Source organism: Panthera pardus, unplaced genomic scaffold (assembly GCF_024362965.1).
Source record: "Panthera pardus isolate Hobbes unplaced genomic scaffold, ASM2436296v1 HiC_scaffold_17, whole genome shotgun sequence".
In the NCBI taxonomy this organism is placed as follows: Eukaryota; Metazoa; Chordata; class Mammalia; order Carnivora; family Felidae; genus Panthera; species Panthera pardus.
Window position 1 is genome coordinate 21,610,035 of NW_026526732.1, and position 22,001 is coordinate 21,632,035.

General features: G+C 37.2%; 1 protein-coding gene across 7 annotated transcripts in view; it reads right to left on the reverse strand.

The window, feature by feature from the left end:
* The window catches only part of UTRN (utrophin), a 487,285-nt gene that overhangs the window by 136,412 nt on the left and 328,872 nt on the right, over positions 1 to 22,001 (reverse strand). For all 7 annotated transcript variants that reach the window (XM_053904408.1, XM_053904406.1, XM_053904407.1 and 4 more), the window contains 2 exons: positions 16,058 to 16,230; positions 2,708 to 2,864 (listed from right to left, as the gene is read on the reverse strand). In XM_053904408.1, coding sequence (XP_053760383.1) covers positions 2,708 to 2,864; positions 16,058 to 16,230 — 330 coding nt within the window. The remainder of the gene's footprint in view (positions 1 to 2,707; positions 2,865 to 16,057; positions 16,231 to 22,001) is intronic.

The window sequence follows — 22,001 nt, forward strand, 5'->3', positions numbered from 1 at the left end:
CCCATTTGGATTAATCCTCAGCAACTCTGCCATGTCCAATTCATTGACTTCTAACACCACTTTACTATTCCTCATCTCTAATATCCTCATATCTTCCTTCACCCAGCCTTACTTCCACATGCGATCATTACTATAGCTCCCCTGTATTTCTGTAACCCCCCTTGCCCCTCTCTTCCTCTATCACATGTGCTTGGGTCAATTCAACTCTCCAACTGACTCCTCGCCTTTGGTGAGACAACTCCACATGGGTAAGGAACAACATTCACAGTGACTGTTCTCACCTTAAATTCATGAGCATTGGCCTCAAGCAGGCCTTTCGTAATGCTCGTGGTCTTGTTTTACATTCCTAGTTTAACTCACCCACTTCTAGACTACATTTTCTACCTCCTCTTTCCCCAAACCTCCACATTGTCTTCCTTCTTTTCATGTTCAGTTGACGACCTTGCTTCTTATTTGTTGAGAAAACAGAGGCAATCAAAAGAGGACGTCTAAATGTCCCCACACGCAAATCTACCAACGTACCTTCTTGTTACAATGGACGAATTCTTTGCCCTCCTACCCAAGACCAACTGTTAACACTTGTACACTGGATCCCATCTCATCCCCTACCCAGTAATCTCTCTCCTGCATTATTGACTTTTCCCACTCTGCAAGATCATTCCCATCAGCATAGAAATATGTTGAATTAGTCCCCATCTGTGTAAAACCATTACCTGGCCCCACATTCCCCCCTCCAGCTACTGTCCCATTTGCTTTGTCCAAAAACCTTTGATTCCTGCCACTATAAACCCTTCTCTTTCTCCTGTATTCCACATATGCACTCCGTTGGCACATCCTTTTGGTTCTTCCTAAATATATTCAGAAACCAGTTACTTCTCACTATCTCCACCTTTATACCTTTGTCCAAGTCATCACGATCCCCCGCTTGGATTACTGAAATATGTTCTTTAACTCCTCTATATTTTATTCTTCCTAATTTCACCTGTAAATATTATATAATGTAAGTCCGATCACAGCAGTATAATTACCAAAACCTTCCATACCTTCCACCTCACTTGGAGTAAAAGCTAAAGCCCTTACAAAGGACTTTCAAGGACCTCTGTGATTTGAACCCCCCCTTTTTCCCACTCCTACCCCAACCTCATCTCCTTCTTTTCTATTTGGCTGACTGTTTTAACAACACTGGTATCCATGCTATTCCTCGAATATGGCCAGAAACTGCAACCTCTGTGGCCAGTGTCTTTTTGTCCCCTTTTGCCTATGATTTCTTCCCCCATGGAGTAGCATCACTTACTGCCTCATGTTTACATCATTTGTTTTCTCAAAAACCACCTTACTAATGCCACGTTCCTGATCTCCACAAAAACAGCATCTCTGCTGCCGATACTCTCCCATCCTTCTTTCTCTCTTTGACATTGCTTTACTCTTTTCATGGCACTTATTACTATGGGATATATTATGTATTTATTGCGTATCTAGTGTTTATCTCTTACTACATGGAATCAGGCAAGAACTTTGCTTTGTTCATTTGACTCTCCAATGCCTAGAATAGTGCCTGGTGCACACATTAGGCACTCAGTAAATACCTGCCAAATGAATGAACCAGTATTATCATCAGCATCAGTTATCAGGATCATCTTTATTATCTAAATGCCCAGGCCTAAAGGGTTCATGCACAGCAACTCTACTCTAAGACTCTTAGGTGAAGCACAACCTAAAACAGGGCGACTCTGCTGGGAGAAGGGTTTGGAAAGAACATAGCCAGCATTTACTGGAAACAATGATGTGCACTTTACTGGCTAAGGCCAGAAGAGGAAAATCATTTCATGCCTCAAGAATTAGGTTTTAATCAAAACTAGCAGAAGAACATGGTCACACGCAGATTCTATTCCTTAACAGAGCATTTCCATTAGAACAGCTTTGTATTATTTTTTCATCACTTAAATCCACAAAAAAGTATATGAATAAGTAATAGAAGGGAAAGCTGAAAAAAAGAGAATGGGATTTTCCTAAATCACTGATTTGAAATCTATCATTGTTGGTTGTTGTTGTTATTTTACATGTTATATTCCAACAACGTCTTCTTTTTTCTTAGAACTATTTCTCTATCATAGTCTCTTTTCAAGTAGAAAAAGAAAATTTACCCAAATGGGAATTTGAATAACCTAGTCACAAGGGTTCAAAGTAAAATAAACTTCAAGGTCTTATCATTTTGAAGCAAACTTACTACATAGATGGCATCTTCCTTTCTTCCTTTAGAAGATGCATGTGTTAGTCGTCATTTTTCCAATGGGAACAGAATTCTAACACCACATTAAAATGTACAGATTTAGAATGAGAACTTGCATTGCATGTAAGGAGAAAAAAATATGTATAAATAACAAAGCAAGCTGATGTGTAATATATGAGAAAGTGGGCATGAAGCAATATTAAATAAATAAAAGGAAAGTTAATAAGGCAAAGAATTTAAATAATACAAGGATCTAAGAATTAATGTGTCAGGTGATAACACTTCAGCATATCTGCTTCTCAGAAGATGCATGCAACTTAAATTAAATGCCTAAATACTGACAATTAGAAATGGGGTGTGGGAGTGAAATTCAGTGGTAATTGTTTCAACTCAGATATTTATATAGAATTTTGAGTGTCTACTTTGCCAAAATCAAAATGTATCAAAAAAGGTCCCCACCATATACGGTCAACTTACTTTACAGTGATCATACTGGAGCTGTAAGGCTGGAACATCCCCTCCAATCGGCATTTGCTTTTGAAGCTCTTCGTCTTTAATATTCAGCCATTTGATCAATTCTTCTAAAGACGTCAGCAACCTGTTCCATTTCTCAGCACTGGCCTCCAAGTGGGCCCTGTTGAGAGACAGTACTGACCACATTTAGAAGGTGGAATTGCATTTAAAAAATCATACATCTTCCCTTAGACTAATAATCTTGAATGATGAACTAATGTTCACGTCCAATAAGAAGGCTGACTCTTAGTAAAAAAACAACAAAAAAACCCCTAAACAAGTTATTTTGAAGAAGCTAAAATATGCAGATATGTTGGTAATACCTATCAAAATTGTAAATGGATAACTACATACCACAAAGGCATAAGTATGAGGTTTTCAAGAAGAATTTCCATGATATAAAATTATGAAAGCAAGTTTCAGTAGCTTATGTATAGTATACATGCACACTGAACTACAATTTTCTTCTCCTTTCATCCATCTATGTGAAGAAAGTGATAGAGAGAAAAAGAGAGCAACTATATGCATATAAAATGTTTAGAAAGATACATACTAGATGAGCTTACATCTGAGAACACAGTAAACACGTAATTTTTATAATTGAGTATGTACAACAGGCCCATATTATTTTTCTTTCTAAAAGAGCTAATTAATTTTTTAGGAAAGGAAATTACTAAAGCCTTAACATTCCTTAAAACCAAATAAATTACTGAAAGTAGAACATCACCAGCATTTACCTCCAAAAGCTGGAAAACAACCAGTCATTGCTTGCATAGAACACTATTTGGCTCAAGGCTGACTGGTGTCCAGTGACAAATGTCTATTGTGAACAGAAAACAATCGGGCAGAAATTGTTGATTGCAGTACTGTGTCCCCTGGTTTAAAGGTGAGGTCTTTGTTTCAATAACAATTTCGGGGTTTAGGACAGAAAAGGACCTTCAGGTTCTTAAATTATGAACTTTACAATCAGGAAACCATGTGTCTGAGATACGTTTTTGTGTGATTCAGATTCCAATAAAAGTAAAAGCCCTTGAGGTGGGAATGCAAATTGGTGCAGCCACTCTGGAAAACAGTGTGGAGGTTCCTCAGAAAATTAAAAATAGACCTACCCTATGACCCAGCAGTAGCACTGCTAGGAATTTACCCAAGGGATACAGGAGTACTGATGCATAGGGGCACTTGTACCCCAATGTTTATAGCAGCACTCTCAACAATAGCCAAATTATGGAAAGAGCCTAAATGTCCATCAACTGATGAATGGATAAAGAAATTGTGGTTTATATACACAATGGAGTACTACGTGGCAATGAGAAAGAATGAAATATGGCCTTTTGTAGCAACGTGGATGGAACTGCAGAGTGTGATGCTAAGTGAAATAAGCCATACAGAGAAAGACAGATACCATATGTTTTCACTCTTATGTGGATCCTGAGAAACTTAACAGAAACCCATGGGGGAGGGGAAGGGAAAAAAAAAAAGAGGTTAGAGTGGGAGAGAGCCAAAGCATAAGAGACTGTTAAAAACTGAGAACAAACTGAGGGTTGATGGGGGGTGGGAGGGAGGGGAGGGTGGGTGATGGGTATTGAAGAGGGCACCTTTTGGGATGAGCACTGGGTGTTGTATGGAAACCAATTTGACGATAAATTTCATATATTGAAAAAAAAAATAAAAATGAATGCAAAATGAAAAAAAAAAAGTAAAAGCCCTTGAGAATAAAAATACAAATAAAAGCACAAATTTGGGGCCTTGAAGAAAGCCCACTTACTCAGCCTCTATCCTACACTTCATGCGTTGGACTTGAAAAGAGGGATCAGTCAGAAACAACTCCAGGGACTCAGCCCTGCACCACACCAGTGGGCGGATAGTGAATGTGGATGTAAGTGTTCAACTGCGTGAAATGGAATTACCTTGACCTTTCAGACTGAGAGGTGAGGGCTGATGGAAATAGACCTCAGCCTTGTTATGCAACAAAGGTCACCCACTTGGGGCAACTTCAGGTGCAAGAAACTTCCGCCGATCAGGTTTCATATCCTCTCATTTAGCTGTCACCTTGACATTAGCATTATGATCCCCACTTCCACAAAACTGCTCCTTCCCTGAGTGATATGAGACCAACCAACCAAATATGGCCTCTACTGTCTCTCAGCTCTATCAGTAATTTCCTTTCTGGACATCTGATTTACTAGAGCTTCTGTCCCAAAGCTGATAACTCTTCTATAGTTAATTTAAACAAGTATTTCCTCATTAGTCACATTAGGTGGTACTCCAGTGGTGAATATTCAACAACATCCTAAGTCTTTGTTTAAAAGTTCATAATGTTTTCAGAAGAACAACTATCTGATCTCTAGTTCATCTCTTGTTCATAAAATAATGGCCATGCTCTATCTGCCAATATTCTTGGCTAAAAGAAAAAAAAATGGAGTTCCATAGATCTCTAAAATACCATGAACCAACATTCAGTCACATACAAAAGGCCAACTGTCCTGCCATCTATTTATAGTTCCATTGTCAGCTAGCTAATAATATAAAGCAAACTATTCAAACCTTAAAATTCTATATCTTATTCAAAAGAGCTAGGTATGAAATAATAAAAAAATGATTTGTAAATGACAGAAAGAAGTTTGAGGTATTTTATAATTCTTTGAGAACTGTATGATTAAAAGGTTCATGTTATTCTCTTGCATTTATAATCTCTTCTATTCATTCTACAGGTGGCATGATTGACCTCACTTTAAAAAATTTTGCTTTAATGAGATCCTGATTCTGCTTGAGTGCCAGCTCTCCTGTGTTCATATTGATTAATTTTAGGCCAAATATGTAATTACCTATCCCTGATAAACAGTAATTTTACTTGTCACAGAGCAGAACTAAATAACTTCAATCATATTAACTGAAAACTCTGCCACTTACGGATCATTTTGCCATAAATATATTTGACTGAGGTGTTGCAATTTCTGTCTAGTATTTTTAAATGCAAAAAAAAAAAAATGACAGCTAGAAATCAGAGGCCTTTAGTCAATCAAGATGTGTTTCAGTGTCTCTGTGTGCAAAACACTTAAGCACATAGCCTGACCTCTTATTTTAGATAATTTGATCCTGCTTCTTCAATGTCTGTAGTTTAACTCTTTAATCAATAACTAAATCGACATTACATTCCTTTGAAATCCAGTTACATACACGCATTGTATTGAAGAGCATGCAAATGATTTTTTTCCAATGCAATTAACTCTTTTGACCGCACAAAATAATGAAATTGATCATTGAAATCTATTGCATCCAGCACCTGAAGGACTCTTCATAAAGATGAAGGCAATGTTTTTTAAAGAGAGATACTGAAGTGACTTTGAAATAGATGAGATTACATTGGTGTACGTATTTCTCTGCATCTTCCTTCTTCCATCATAAAAAGCAAGCTGATTTGGCAGAAACCTTGCCTGGAAAATCTGTTCTGGTTATTCTCCAATAGATTATAACTATGTGTTCAGTGGATTACTACCATATGCCCAAATAAATGCATGCTTCCGTAGTAGCCTTCAGTGTTCTAGTTCCAATTTAATTCTTTCATCTTTCAAGATGAAAGCCTTTTCTTGGGCACTGGATTGAATGTTTTGCAAGTAGAAACCTTAAATTTGTTTTTGGTATACTTGTCCTTTCTCATTTTAACTCTAAAAATTTTAAAGCTTCCCCTTTCCCCACAACTATAGATGACCAGTCATCAATCATATATTCATAACCTTAAAACATTTCTTTTTCTTTTTCTTTTTCTAAGTAGGCTCCATGCCCAGCATGGAGCCCAATGCAGGGCTTGAGCTCATGACCCTGAGATCAAGACCTGAGCTGAGATCAAGAGCTGGACACTTAACTGACTGAGCCATGCAGGCACCCCAAACCATTTCTTTACCTAGCACATATCTGTGGGTACTCACATTCTGGATAACTGACTTGTTATCCTAATTTTCACCTGCTTCAGTTCATTCTTTGGGTACCTCACATGATCAAAACAAGATATACTTTCATTGAATGGATTAGCAACCTGTATATAGAACATGCTTTACATAAGTTAGCTCCTTTTAGATTGAATCATTTATTTTACAACTCTATCAATGTTTTTACGTCACCAGCTGTTTTTAAAAATATATAATGCAAAAAACTTCTTAGAAGGTAAGGAGCCATTAAAATGGTACCTCATTATTCAAATATGGTAGAAAAGGAATTATGGAAGAAACGTGAATTAATATCTATTTTAAATCACAAAAGCCTTTACTTTCCAATATTTCTTTAAAGAAGTTTTTATTCCTTCTCCCAATGTAGAGATACAAAAAAGAGAGCAAACAGTGGGAGTGAGTAAGCAGTGGCATTTATAAAAATAAAATACAGCTTTCCACTTATTCACTACAAACATCCATGGAGCACTCACTCTGGAATCAGGCACTGCCCTATTTCAGAAATAAGTCCTGGGGTCAAGTTGGAAGGAAGGCAGGTAAACCAAATATACTCTGATACAAGAAACCTAACAGCTCTCTGAAGGAACCACAGCTCAGGGAAGAAACTTGCTTGGAAAACCAAGGAGAGAGTTTGGGATCCAAACTAAAATCTAAACTCTTTCCACTGCATTGCTTTCATCATGGGCAGCATTTAAGAGGGCAGAAACTGTTCGGACGTATTTATAGGCAAGTGAAGATACATTTGCAAAGTAGGTCCACCAAAGAACACAATGCCCCAAATTAATATGAGCAAATCCATACTGTCTCCTATTGTGCAAGGAATGCACAGAATTAAATGTTCAATTTGGCATGTTTACAACAAATGAAATTTATTTTTCATCTACAGTGAAACCCATAGATTATAAATCGAGTTATAATGAATGAAAATACCTTTACTAGTGCAAGAATAACCAGTTACATTAAAAAGGAGGTATTCTTGTTCCCAGAAAGGGAGTTAAGACAACTAGGAAAGAAAGGAATTCAGTCTGTGCTGAAAAGAACACCAAAGCTGTGCTTCCAATACATACCAATAATATGTAGCTACGTCCATTTAAACTGACGTTAATTAAAATAAATAAAATTTGAAATTCACAGTATCTGTTGCACTAGCCACATTCAAGCGCTCAATACACCCACATGTGGCTAGTGGCTACCACACTGAATAGTACAGATACAGAACATTTCTACCTTCGCAGAAAGTTCTATCAGAAAGTGTTGAACCAGAGGGGAAAAAAGAAAGAAGAGAGGAACAGAATCTTCCTCTATTCAACTTAAGAAAAGGAAATTTTAGTAGTTTTACAATATAGTTAGTAAAATCAATTGGCTAAGGCTAAAAGTGGTGTCAGTGACATTGTAAAATGTGATAACATTAGATGTAATCATGATGTTAAAGGTTAATCTTCTCTAAGGGCTCTTAAAAGGGTGCCCTGAATTTTTAAGAGGCTCATAAAAGAAAGGAAAGATAGAACTTTATCTTTGAACTCTGTTTTCATTAGATTTGACAATTTCACTGGCCTTTGAAACCATATGTTAATAAGAATCTATATTTAACATCATTAAGCTGATAAGTGGATATTTAATTAACATAATCCCAAATTAAATAAATTTAACATAAAAATTTAAGCCATGTCATTCATATTACTGAATTTATTTCCAATTCACATTTTCCCCGGGAGTGAAAAATATTGTCAAATTTCCTAACAGTCTATCTTTTAGCTGAAGTTTCAAATCATTAGCTATTGTCTCTTCTATCAATCTAAGTGAAATATATATTTGTATGTGTTGTTTTTAGATTGCAAAAATATTTTGTACACTGGACTTCAGTATTTAAAAGTATAATCAAGAGGTGTCTGGGTGGCTCAGTTGGTTAAGCATCCGACCCTTGATTTCAGCTCAGATTATGATCTCAGGGTCGTGAGATTGAGTCCTACCTCAGGCTCCACGCTGGGGGTGCAGCCTGCTTAGGATTCTCTCTCCATCTCTCTCTGCCCCTCCCCAACACGCACGCACATCCGTGCTCACTCTCTCTCTCTCTCTCTCAAAAAAAAGGTCTACTCAAAGTTATCAAAAAGACTGCAAAATAGTATTAACCCAAGGTAGTGAGCCACATATTATTACATAGTTCCGATGACCACACCATAGTCAAAGGAGGTAATAATGCCTGTAAAGCACTTAGGATAGGTCTAGCACATGAATATTCAATAAATATTAGCTGTTATAATCTTGGGCAGACATTCTCTTTCTAAAAATGATGATAAATTAGAGTAAATGTTCCCTGCCATGACAACATCAACTTTAGCACAATTAAGGCACAATTTGAGATACTGAATGCACAGAAGGGACATATATCAGATGGCCTCATTCTTAGAAAAGAATGAAAGAAGGTCACATGCAGAGGGAGAGGTTTGTGGAGCTAACAAGGAACCAAAATCTTTACAAAATAGGGATGGTGGTAAATATGACAGAAAATCATTCAGAATCACAATGCCAATTGTAAGAAGACAGAGTCAAATTAGAGTAGAAGAAATGTCATTTTTTACTTTCTCGTACAACACTAGGAAACCCAGGATCAAGAACGGGGGATAGAGAGAGTGTGGTCATCAGAGTGTCAGAGATTTAAAAGGAGAAAACAAGAAATTCAGGGGGAAGAAGAAACACCTGATATTATTGAAATGGCTTATGATGGAATCCAAGCGGAGTAGAAGGGGTTGATGGAGTCTGAAAAGAAGAAGGGTTTAAGCAACTAAAGATCAGGAGTTTAGGCAGTTTTGAAAGAACACAGAAAAAAGCTAAGGGTTTCACAACTGGAAATTATTAAAGGATATGCATTTTTAACCAATCTAGTTGGAATACAGTAGATGAATTACATAAACCAGATAAAAATACAAAGTTAGGTAAAAATCTATAGATGGTCCTGGTATATAATAAGCTGATGAAAGATACCCTCCTCACTAGGGCCATAATTTTAATTTGAAGGACAGCTGATTTACCAATGATGTTGCAAATGATTCCTATTTGATACAACAGAGGGCTCTTCTCTAATTAACATGGCAAGACCAGTGGCATTCTGTTGCACATGGCCAGGTGGAATATAGTAAAATAAGATGTGTGCTCTGGAGAATGGTCTGTCCTTGGTCTCCTGCAGATCAATCATCTCGGGGATGCCAAGATAACACAGGACATCAACTGAGTCCCAGGTATGGCCAGGTCTGTGAGACTTAGGAATAGGGACAAAGGCTTTTATAGACAAAGTAAGAAGAAACTTGGAAGTCAAAATAGAAAAAATATCATCAATATGGGTACTGACCCCCAGGATGATAGCTGAGAAAGAGATGAAGAATAAAAGGGAAGTCAGATGCTCAAATCAATGAGGAAAGTAGAGGAGTGTCTTACAGTTCCGGAGGAAGCAGGAATGAGATGGTAGAGGGTAGAATAATAGATGTATTCACTTCTGAGGAGAAGCTGTTGAGATGGAGTGGCAATGCCTAAAATATAACAAGGAGGTGTCAACTTCTTTCTTATCCCTGGGTGTCAGGGCTCCTGTTCAGCCCGTGTGTCTGCACGTGCCATACTGGAAGTTTCCGGCTGGCATTCTGGTTGTTTGGTGTCTCCAGCAGTTATTAAAGACTCAGAATATTCCCACCAGCTGCCAGGTGAGGAAAATGGGAAAATTACCCTCTATCAAAGAGACTTTTAAGTGAAGTGGGCAATTGAGGGGAAAGCCAACCTTCAAGTATATGGAAAAGTGGTAGAAGAGTTTATAGAAATATTAAAAATACAACAGAATTTGTTCCCAAGAGAAGCCAGCGTAAGGGTAGGCTGTGATTGAAAGGAACAGGAGGGAAGAATAAAGGAGCAGAAATTCACAGTGTGACCCACAGGTATCACCTTCAATAAGGACTTGAAAGAGGCAGGTGGCTGGGATATAGGTCCCCTCTCCATATTTGTTAAGGAGAACACTTTCCCACCCAGCCCCAGGGGAAGGCACTTTCTCATTGAGCACACTCGTGACGTCTTCTCTGACTCTTGACTCTCTCAGTCCCTGTACAGGTGCAGTGAGGAACCTGATTCACCAATCTGGGGAACAACTGGATGCTGAGCTCTGCCCACCCTTGCCTCTTGAGAACAGGACTGCAGACTGAGCTCCTCCCCACTCTTCTGCGTAGGGTTTCTCCCTTGGGCAGCCACCTTGCCTGGTGACCGCTGGTAACGCTGTCTCATTCTGGGGTTCAGCTAACAGGCTACCTCCACTGAGCCCTCTCTCTAAGGCCACCCCGTCCAACCTGGCCTCTGTATCAGCAATTAACAACACTGTTGTTCTCTCTTGGACATATTTTTGTTTCTTATTTGTTCAGAATCCAGCCAGGACAGACGTATACCATTTGTTGGGGGACCTTCTCAGAAATTCCCAATATTAATGACTGAGACAAAAATTAAGTAGGGAGAATTTCTATGTTTTTTGAACTAAATTAGTACCACACAGAATGGTAATCCATAAAAAAAAAAATAATAATAGTTAACCATTACAAACAGTGTTCCGCTGTTTTAGGCACTTTACTTAGGCTAATTAAATGATATATTCATGATGAGCCTATAAGGAAAGTACTCTTATTATCCCGATCTGACACACGAGGAAACACATATTGGCTAAGTAACCTGCCCACAGTGGCACAGCTGCTAAGTGGCAAAGCCAGTGACTGAACCGAGACAGGGTAGCTCCATGGTCTAACATGACTAAACGCTATCCTGCGCCATTTCTCTCCAACGTGTGCTTCCTGTATGAAGGTCTGCTACTGAGTATAATAAACTTCTATCTTCCTTAAGAAACTGTTTTATCTTTCTTTTAATTAAGATATAATTAACACATAACACTATATTCCTTTCAGGTGCACGACACAATGATTCAATAAAGGTACCTATTGCCAAATGATTACCACAGTACGTCCAGTTGACATTCATCACCACATATAGTTACAGATTTATATATACTTATATGAAGAAATATACACCTTTTGTAAATACCCAAGTAATAATGAATGTGAATATAATTTCTTTTGCCTATTTTTCAAAGTTAAAAATGAAGAATGTATCATTTACTTCTTTAGTGAAGCATATCTGGTCCATATGAAAGCACAGACTAGCGAATATAGGTGTAGATATAGTCCTTCAGTTATTATATATTTACAAAGCTGTTATGTAATAACATAGTTATAGCAGTGTGGTCTCTCTCCCCCTTCCCTTCACAGCAGAGCTGATTGAGAAAATGAGACTGTGCAGACTAGCTCTGTTTCCACTTCTCCACTTCCCATCCTGACCCTTTTGTCCTCTTGACATCGACTTTCACCTCAATGGAAACTCTGTCCCAGCAAAGAGTCACCAAAGCTCCTCTCATTCCACCTGCCTCTGTAGCCCTGATCTCCCTCCACTCCCTCAGCTGTCAGCACCACTAACCATGCCCTTCCCTTCAAAACCCCTCCTCCCTTGGCTCATGACAACACTCCTGATTCTCCTCTCCTCAAGTCCACCCACTTCTCAGGATCCTTTGCTGGCTTTCCTTTCCTTCACCTATCTCTTATATTTAATGGTTTTCTGGGATTCTTTGCTGTGCCGTCTCCTAACTTTTCACCCTCTTGCCTGCTCACAATGCTTATATGCCTCCTCTATCTGGATGCTCCCCATCTCACCATTTCTTTATTTTGCTTATAGCTCTCTTTTGAAGAGATGGCCATCCAATGGTGATTTGTTTCTGGATGTCTCACTAGTCCTTCAACAACATGAACCGAGTACCTGTTCAGTCTCCCTTCCCTGTCCTGGATACTGAACAGGTCTGTTAGCGGCTCTCCTTGTCTTCAGAACTACACTAATCTAATAAAGCATCCTCCACAGACATGTGGGAGGGATCTTTCCAAACCTCACATCTAATCATGTCACCTAAAGGTTTTCAAATTCCACTACCAGAGGAATGAGCACGGTGCACACAGCTGTTTCACGCGTGTGTCTCACTTCTCTCTCCATCTGTTTTCTTCTGGCCACAGTCTTTCCCCTCCACACCAACAGCAAATTCTAGTCTTAGCCAGACTGAACGTCTTAACTGCTCCATGAAAACAGTGTTATGTCAAGCCTCCCACTGACATGTCCTTCTCCAGGACTGACTCCTTCCATCCAGGGAATAACTATACACCTTTCAAGGCTCAGTTTAATAACTGCCTCTTTTATGAAGCCTCTGAAGTAAAAGTTAACCATTCCCTTCACTGAACCCACCTTAACCTGGACAGACCTGGAAGTCCCTTAGGACTCATATCTTATTTGTGATTTGCAACACAGAACACATGATGTGCCTTAAACACAGAAGCTTATTCTTATTAAATACTTGAAAAGAAAAGACCTGAATCCCCAGAGGTGGATAATGTGGCTAAAAGTTATTTTAATTCATTATTATATTAATAACACACTTTACTGGAATATATGATCTATCTTGATGCAGAAGTCCACTGGCAAAAGCTTACTCTCCCATCTTCTAAAAATAACATTATTTATTAGATTTATTTAATATTCCAACAGTAGTTTAAGAGCTCTTTCTTTCCCAGTTAGAAAAAAATGTGATTTCATAGGAATAGCATCTATCAAAGGCCAAAGAATTTTTTTGTCTGTAGCTTTCCATTTGGAATGATCTGTTTATGATGTAGGCCTTCATTAAATTCCTGTGTTTTTTTTAAATTTTTAAGTAAGTAAGTTATTTATTTACTTATTTATTTATTTAGAAGGGAGGAGGGGCAGAAAGGGGAAGAGAGAGAGAATCCCAAGTAGGCTCAGTACTGTTTGCACACAGCCCAACACAGGGTTTAAACTCACAGACCATGAGATCATGACCTAAGCCAAAACCAAGAGTCAGATGCTGAGCCAACTGAACCACCCAGGTGTCCCTTAAATGTTCCTTCCTAAGGAACCCATCCTCCAAATTCTCAAAATTCCAGCACCACGTGGACAGTCTTCACCAGGACCAGCCCTGTGGCTTTTCACTTGTTAGACTAGATGTTGGTTTTGCTAGAACCTCAGTGAATGTTTTTCATGAGAGTTAACATTTTAAATCATTTTTTTAAAATTTTTATTTACAGGGAACATAAAGTTGCAACCCAATGGAATCTGGACAGTAGAAAACTCAATCTTAAATAAACTTAAGTATATTCTGTCACTATACAATATTCCCAAATTTTCCTCTCTTATTGAAAAAAAGTAGTTGGCAGAAGCTGACATAATCTCCAAGAGGACCTTTACACACAGGCTGCCATGGTCATGCTAAACTACCCCTTTCTGTAAGAATAAAAAGAAGTGTGAATCTCCCTCTATGAGACCCAGAAGAGTAACAACCTTTCAGGATACCTCTTTAGAAAAAAAAATTTTTTTCAAGCTTATTCACAACAAATCATCACTAAAGATTTCTACTCTCTGTGAACTTGTTCTATGAAATCAGAAACCAGATGAAGCAGAGCCACTGAGTCCCTTTACATAAGTAAAAATCAACTAGATGCTACATTAGACGGGCTTTACCTAGGTTAAGGAACTATCAGAATATCCCATTCAATCTTCAGAGCAATCATGTGGATTAAATATTTATATTTTGATTTTGTAAATGAGAAAACTAAGGATCAGAGAAATGGAGCAACTTGTCTAAGATCAGTAAGTAAATTGCAAAATCAGAGAGTCAAACTTAAGATCATTTTGTTTAAGGATGTACATTTTTCAAAACATCATACAGTTTCTGAACCTTAAAAGAAACTGACCCAAATGCAAAATCTAGGTCTTTCTACCAAAATTCCTCTTTGGATCTTTGCTCAGTAGCATGTTCTCAGTCAGTTTCCTCTAACCTCATATCCAGTTGGGTACTGGTCACCATCCATTAAATGTAATTCCAGACTCCCAACAGCATTAATAATTGCCACACTACATATTTTCTCAGGGTCCTTTCCTCGTCGGTATCCTAGTCTTCAAATTCATCCTTATTTTACTCTCTACAAAGGCAGACACGAATCATCAGTTTTCTACTTCAGTGTCCATGAGCTATATTTAATTTCTATAAATACATTTTCTAATTGGACATAGTTGGACATACAACTAGCATAATGAAGCAAAACATTCACTGCCAAAAGTCATAAAGATCTGGATTCAAATCCTAGCTTGGATCAACTGATGAATGGATAAAGAAGTTGTGGTTTATATATACAATGGAATACATTTTCTAATTGGACATAGTTGGACATACAACTAGCATAATGAAGCAAAACATTCACTGCCAAAAGTCATAAAGATCTGGATTCAAATCCTAGCTTGGATCAACTGATGAATGGATAAAGAAGTTGTGGTTTGTATATACAATGGAATACTACTTGGCAATGAGAAAGAATGAAATACGGCCTTTTGTAGCAACGTGGATGGAACTGGAGAGTGTTATGCTAAGTGAAATAAGTCATACAGAGAAAGACAGATACCATATGTTTTCACTCTTATGTGGATCCTGAGAAACTTAACAGAAGACCATGGGTGGGGGGAAGGGGAAAATAAAAAGTTAGAGAGGGAGGGAGGCAAACCGTAAGAGACTCTTAAAAACTGAGAATAAACTGAGGGTTGATGGAGGGTGGGAGGAAGGGGAAAGCTGGCAATGGGCATTGAGGAGGGCACCTGTTGGGATGAGCACTGGGTGCTGTATGGAAACCAATCTGACAATAAACTTCATGTTAAAAAAAAATCCTGGCTTGGAACTTGTTAGCTCAAAAACTTCTCGAGTTCCATATATTCATTAAGCCTCTGTTTCTTCATGTAAGAAAGAATTTTACTATTCACCTACTGGGATATTTTGAGTACTAAACAATGTTTATGAAGATATTAACATAGTACTTGGTCAAGGTAAACACTCAACAAGCAAGTATTGGTAACATTATTCCTATTAGTATAATTAAATTTAAAATATGATGTGCAAATTTGTGAATAGTGAAGAACAGTTGGCAGAGGGCCCTGGATATAAATGTAGCTAAAACTGTAACTTAAAAAAAAAAAAAAAAAAAACTTTTTGCATATATATCTTTTTTTCTATTTTTTTCCAAGATTTTATTTTTAAGTAATCTCTATACCCAAAATGGGGCTCAAACTTACAACCCCGAGATCAAGAGTCTTGTGTTCTATCGACTGAGCCAGCCAGGTGCCCCTGCATTTAGATCTTAAACTACTTCTGAGAAAATAGCATGGTGGTAGGGCTTCCTGTTCATTCTCTGATAGACTAAAATCATAAAAATCTCCCTCCCCCATCATTTTTTATTTTGATATTGACTATTCTGACCTGATGCTGGCAGATTTTGCTTTCAAGTCATTCCATCTTTGGTTCATATCATCTAGTCGATGTTGAAGCATTGTAGCCTCTTCAGAATTTCCCAAAGCTTTTACCATCTTCTGCCTGTTTCCATCAATGCTTTTAAATATGTCATTATGTGCATCAATTTCTGCCTGGATGTCCTAAAGAGAAAAGAGCAAAGAGATAATGCAAATGTTAGGTATTAGCGTCAACAGTCCCTTAGGGTTGCTATACAGAACTTTATTTCTTTATATTCAACAGATGAGTTATTTTTAAGCAAAAGTTAAATTCACTTTAAATGATAATAACAAATTCAAGTGTTTCCACAATTCTTACACTGAAAACAATAGCCTTTAAATCTTCAATATATTGATCTCCCCAGTTCTTAAAAACACAATGTATTATAGTCTAAATTTCATGTACCAGTTTGTTAGATGTTGGTATTTCAGATTCATAAGAAATTTTTGAAATTTTATATAATTATTATCACCAAATCACTGAACACTATCTAATACCCAGATTCTCTTTCCCCTTTATACACAGGCAAAAATGCCCTCAAAATATGATGTTTTACGCAGATATTACATAATTTTACCTATTCTTCTCTCATTTAGACAAACTTAATAGTTTGTCCTTCCAACTTAATAGTTTATTTCTAAAATTTTAAATGAATATTTTCATAAAAACGTTTATTCCCATTAAGAAATAAAAATGGCAAAATAATATTTCTGTTAAACAGAAAATTATTTTTCTAAGTTTCAGTATAAAGTAAATAAGAATGATTATAAATTAGTAATAAAAACTGGTTCAGACTTTGAAAAAGCATTTTCACAATCTGTATAAAAAGCCTTAAAATTGTTGAAATTACCTATCCTAGGAAGATTTATGTATAAACACATTTACTACGCTAATTATTTTTAAAGTAAAACAGTGGAAGCTATCATAATACATTAATGGTATATAATATTAAGTTTAAAAATAAAGGATACAAAACTATATATTATGATGTTAATTTAATTTTAAAAGTAGGTGTTTAAATTAGCATATGTTTTTGTACATCATTGTACACACATACATCAAAAAACTGTAAGAAACATCAAAATAGTATAATATCTGTACAAGAAACTTAAATGTGATTTTGGTTTTTTCTTTACACTTCTGAGTTTCCTTTTTTTTTTTTTTTTACAAAAACAGGGTTTCTTTTGGTAATTAGATAAATATAATAAATTTAAAATTTGAAATACACAGTGTAAGATCACCTGGGTGGTACAGTCAGTTAAGCGTCCAACTCTTGATTTCAGCCCAGGTCATGATCTCACAGTTTGTGGGATCGAGCCCCACAACAGGCTCTGTACTGATAGCACAGAACCTGCTTGAGATTCTCTCTCCCCACGCTCCCTGCCCCTCCCCCACTCACACGTGCATGCATTCTCTCAAAATAAATAAACATTAAAAAAATAAATACACAGGTCTTTATCAATTTTTAATACTCTCCACTATAAAGCTGTCAACACAATTATCTGTATTCATTTGGCAATCATCTTTTCTTCCTGAATAAAATGAAAGCAAGCTAGTTGTACCTAACTCTAGTGTGACAGCCACTCCCATCCAACGAATGAGTGTGGACTTAAAAACAGAAAAACAAGAACCTGAGGGGGCCATGAAGGTGTGCAGTGAGTCTCCATGGCATTAGCTGGTAATGACTATTAAGGCAACTTACTACAGAAATTAAAAAATTATTTCAGGTCATGAATCTGAATTAGTAAAAGGAGAATAAATTCTTAAATTCCATAGTTTTATTACCTTTCTCATCTCCTCACTCTTAAGTTTTCCAATTCCAAATGAATATGATGAAAAATTAAATAGAAATTCGTTGAATACTCAGAATGCTTTCATTAATTTAGAACTCACTCCTGATTAGCAATCCATCAAGAACCAACACTTAGAGGTCGGGATCTAAAAGACTGTTTTTTAAACATCTACAGATCTAGACTAACCAGAAGGACACGTGGAAAGGCCTTTTGCACCTCAGTACTCTAATAAGCATGGTAGGAAGTTATCATTTCTACATGAAGGGCAGAAATGATGTATTATAATTTCTGAGATTTGTGGTGTCTAACATGACATTAATAGGGTCAGATATGAGGAGGGGGAGAGATGAACACAGAGTCTGATGGACAGCTTCTGCAAAACGTATGGTCCAAATTTGCAAGCCTGTTGGTCTCTGGGGTTATCTTACCCTAGTGACAAAGCCAAATCAGGTTCACCTGCAAAGTGTGATCTGGGTACGCCCAGAATTGGGGCTCACTACCAAACAAAAACTCTGACACTGTTGGCTCCTGGGCATTTCACTAGCACCTCTATTCCACAGAGTGCAGAGCAGACACCAACAGGGGACCAGGGGATGGAGCCAGACACAGATTCAAGGTGCTCAGGTTGGACAACATCATGCACGTAAAATGGCAATCTCATTATAATTTCAGTTTGGAATGCTTCAAAGAGAAATTCTCAGTGAAAAAAGTAAAAGGTAAGGCAAGTTCTATTGAAAGGTTCTTTGGTGTCAACTTCTGAACCTAGTCCTTATCCTTTAGGATGTAACTGTTTTACTTTTGTGTCCTGAAATGCATTTCAAGACATCGAAAGAGATATATTAAAAGATCATGCTCTATATATGCATGATAGCCATCTTTCTCAAGAAGCCAAACGACACAGTGAGCAAGGCATCTCTTTGCTCTCTATGGCCAAAGTGAATCTGGACTCAAATTTGCTGGATCAGTTCCTAAAAACTACTGTCAGTGGACTAGACCTACACACAAATCACAAGGAAAACCACAAGGAGACTTCAAACCACTACTTCCTAAAGTAGCCTGATATATTTGCTTCCTTTCATAGCCAAGAGAAGTAGGAAGACAGAAGTGCATTAAGATCCACATACAGTTTTATTAATTCTTTTAACTTTAAATTTTTTTAACATTTATTTATTTTTGAGAGACAGAGAGAGGCAGAGCATGAGCAGGGGAGTGGGAGAGAGAGACACACACACACAGAATCTGAAGCAGGCTCCAGGCTCTGAGCTTTTTGTTAGCACAGAGCTCGACGCGGGGCTCGAACTTACAAACTGCAAGACCATGCCGTGAGCCAAAGTAGGACGCTCAACCGACTGAGCCACCCAGGCGCCCCAAGTTTTTTTTTTTAAGTTTCACAAAAGTATTCAACAAAATCAGCAAATCTGCATACCAAGAACACAAAGCACCTTTGGCTCCTCGTATCCAACCAGGTGATGCCTTTCCCAACCCAGCCACAAAGACAAATGGAGTAAAACATAACTCCTTCACTGGCCAACGACTGCAGGTATTTTCATCAAGTTCTGGTTAAGAGCACTACCAGTCATCCTATATTCATGTTGGAATGCAACTTTCAGTATGTGAAAAACCCTTCCACACCTGAGCCTCCACAAAAGTTAGGAAGAAAATCAACAACCAGAAAGCAAAGAAAATGAGCATACATTATTTTGTTTTACTGACAATTGGTGGTATATTTATCTGGCCAAATATATTAAAAGCTCCTAAAATCATAAAAATCACCTTACTATTTCTTCTGTATTCTTCACAGTCTGTTACACAGCATTAGCCTAACTTGAAATAGACACAGCTAGGTAGACAGACAAATGTATAAATGCATGAATGAAAGCATTAAGTTCACCTTAATTGACTGGCAGATTAGCTACTATAATACCAAGGAAACTCACATAATCAACAGTTGGAAGGGAGTGCAGTAATCATTTTGTTTAATCTCTTCATTTAAAATATTTAACATGGGAACTAAAATTATTTAGAAGCTTGTACTGCAAAGCCCTGCCTATTCTTTCACTGGAAATTTAGAATTACCTGCAGTTAATGCATCATGTTCCTTCATAGATGATTGTGCAATGATGCACTGGCTTTAAAATCAAGATGCCAGCACGGGAGGCTGTTAGATCATGACCCTAATGTAGCACCAAATGCTAAAATAAATTGAAATTCCATGAAGGAGGTTTTACTCTCACTGCACAGCTGGGGGACTTGCCCTATTAATGCGTACCTCTGTCACCTACAAGCCATTCTGAACATTAAGCAGCACAAAATAGTTATTGATAATTAGTTATGGGAAGGTAATCCATGTAGAAGCACAAAGCAATGTTCTTCCAGGCATTTAACATAAGCTGGTCATGTGCACAGAGAGGCCAAAAGCAAAGTTTTCAAGCAGCTGAACTCACATTTAAAAACAAGACAGAACAGATCTTTAAGGATTCCCTCGAAACATACTTTCTAACAACGTAAGCATAATGTACAAAGTTAGGAAACCAGGGGTTAGACTAAGATGACAACATAGGAAAACATCATCAAAAGCATAAGATGCACACACACTGTCAGCACAGCCTTCCAGAAGATGACAACAAAGTTCAAAGAGATTCACCAATCAGTTTCTTGTACGCAACACCCACTACCCAGGTCAAAATTAACCTCCTAAGTAAGGAAAATATTTATTTAGTTGCTTATTTAATAACTGATATTTTCATACCAATTTTGCCCTTACCTGGACATTTCTCTAATTATCTAACCCACAGAGATATTATATGACAACACTTATAACTGTATGTCACATACATTTTACTTCTTTATAATGTTCTATAATCCAGTAGTGGCTATAACCATGTCAGCAAAACAGTTTCTTTAGATTTTAATAAACAGAACTGCTTGAACCCTCTGATAGGAAACAGAGATTAAGAATATAGTGCCCCCAGAAAGTCTTCAACAACTGAACTGGTGTTAGAATAGATTCATCCTCTTCAGACCTTGTTAACATAATTTTGGTTTATTTTCATATGGCATATTTACCTAACCCTACATGGCCACAGCAATGTTTTCTCTGAAGGAGTCCTGACCCCTTTCCTGAAGGTGAAGGAGTGAGGTCAGCAACGATCTCCCTACCATATCCCAAGTCTCAGGCTAAATCAACAAGGTTAAGCATTAGGGGAAAAGAAATCCACTGTTCCTTTCAAAAACAAGACTGGAATTCAGAGACAGTTTGGGATTGATTAACAGGAACTCAGTGGGATTGTTGTTGCCACAGCTTTAGGATTTGAAATGAGGAATCATGACTTTTTTTTTAACAAGTCAGATATCACCAAGAAATAACATAACAACCAAAAAATATCATCAAATTTACATACATGATATGTAAATATGCTTTGAGGCTTTTGTGAAGCTTCTGGGATAGTAATTGAAATTAATTATTCAACTAATTATTATGATTAATTTCATTAAATTATTCAATGAATTATTTATAGACTACATTTGCTTTCAACAACAAATCTCATAGATTTTAATCACTCTATTAATAATTATGGAATCACATTTGACAGACAATAGAAAGTAGTATTGCCTGGTCTACAGCAGCATTTATAAAGAAATCAATGCCAGTAATGTTCTTATCCCATTATCTATGATTATAAATATGTTAGAACGGAGTAGGAGAAAAGCTGAATAACTTAGTGGAACAAGCCCACAATTAGCTGCCCTTCCAAGAGAATTTGAACAAGTCACTTGCAACGATAAAGAATCAATAAACAATCTACATTGTAAATTCAAACAGAGCAAACACTGCTATGAATCAAAATACCTTTCATAACCCAAAGGTGTTCCAAATCCTTGAATCTATACCAGGTTGTTACTGAAACATATTAAAGTCCTGGTGAATTAAAATACAGTGGCCTTCCTCCTGGAGTACACAGTTTTGGTTGACAATACGAACATAAGGTTCTTAGGAGCAGTTGTGAAATGTTTCATGTGGCCAAATTACTGCCCCACCTTAATTCCCCAAGTCAGATGGTATAATCAAAATTGAACAGGTTTGAAAACCTAAAGATTATTGCATGTTAAATGTTTAAAAC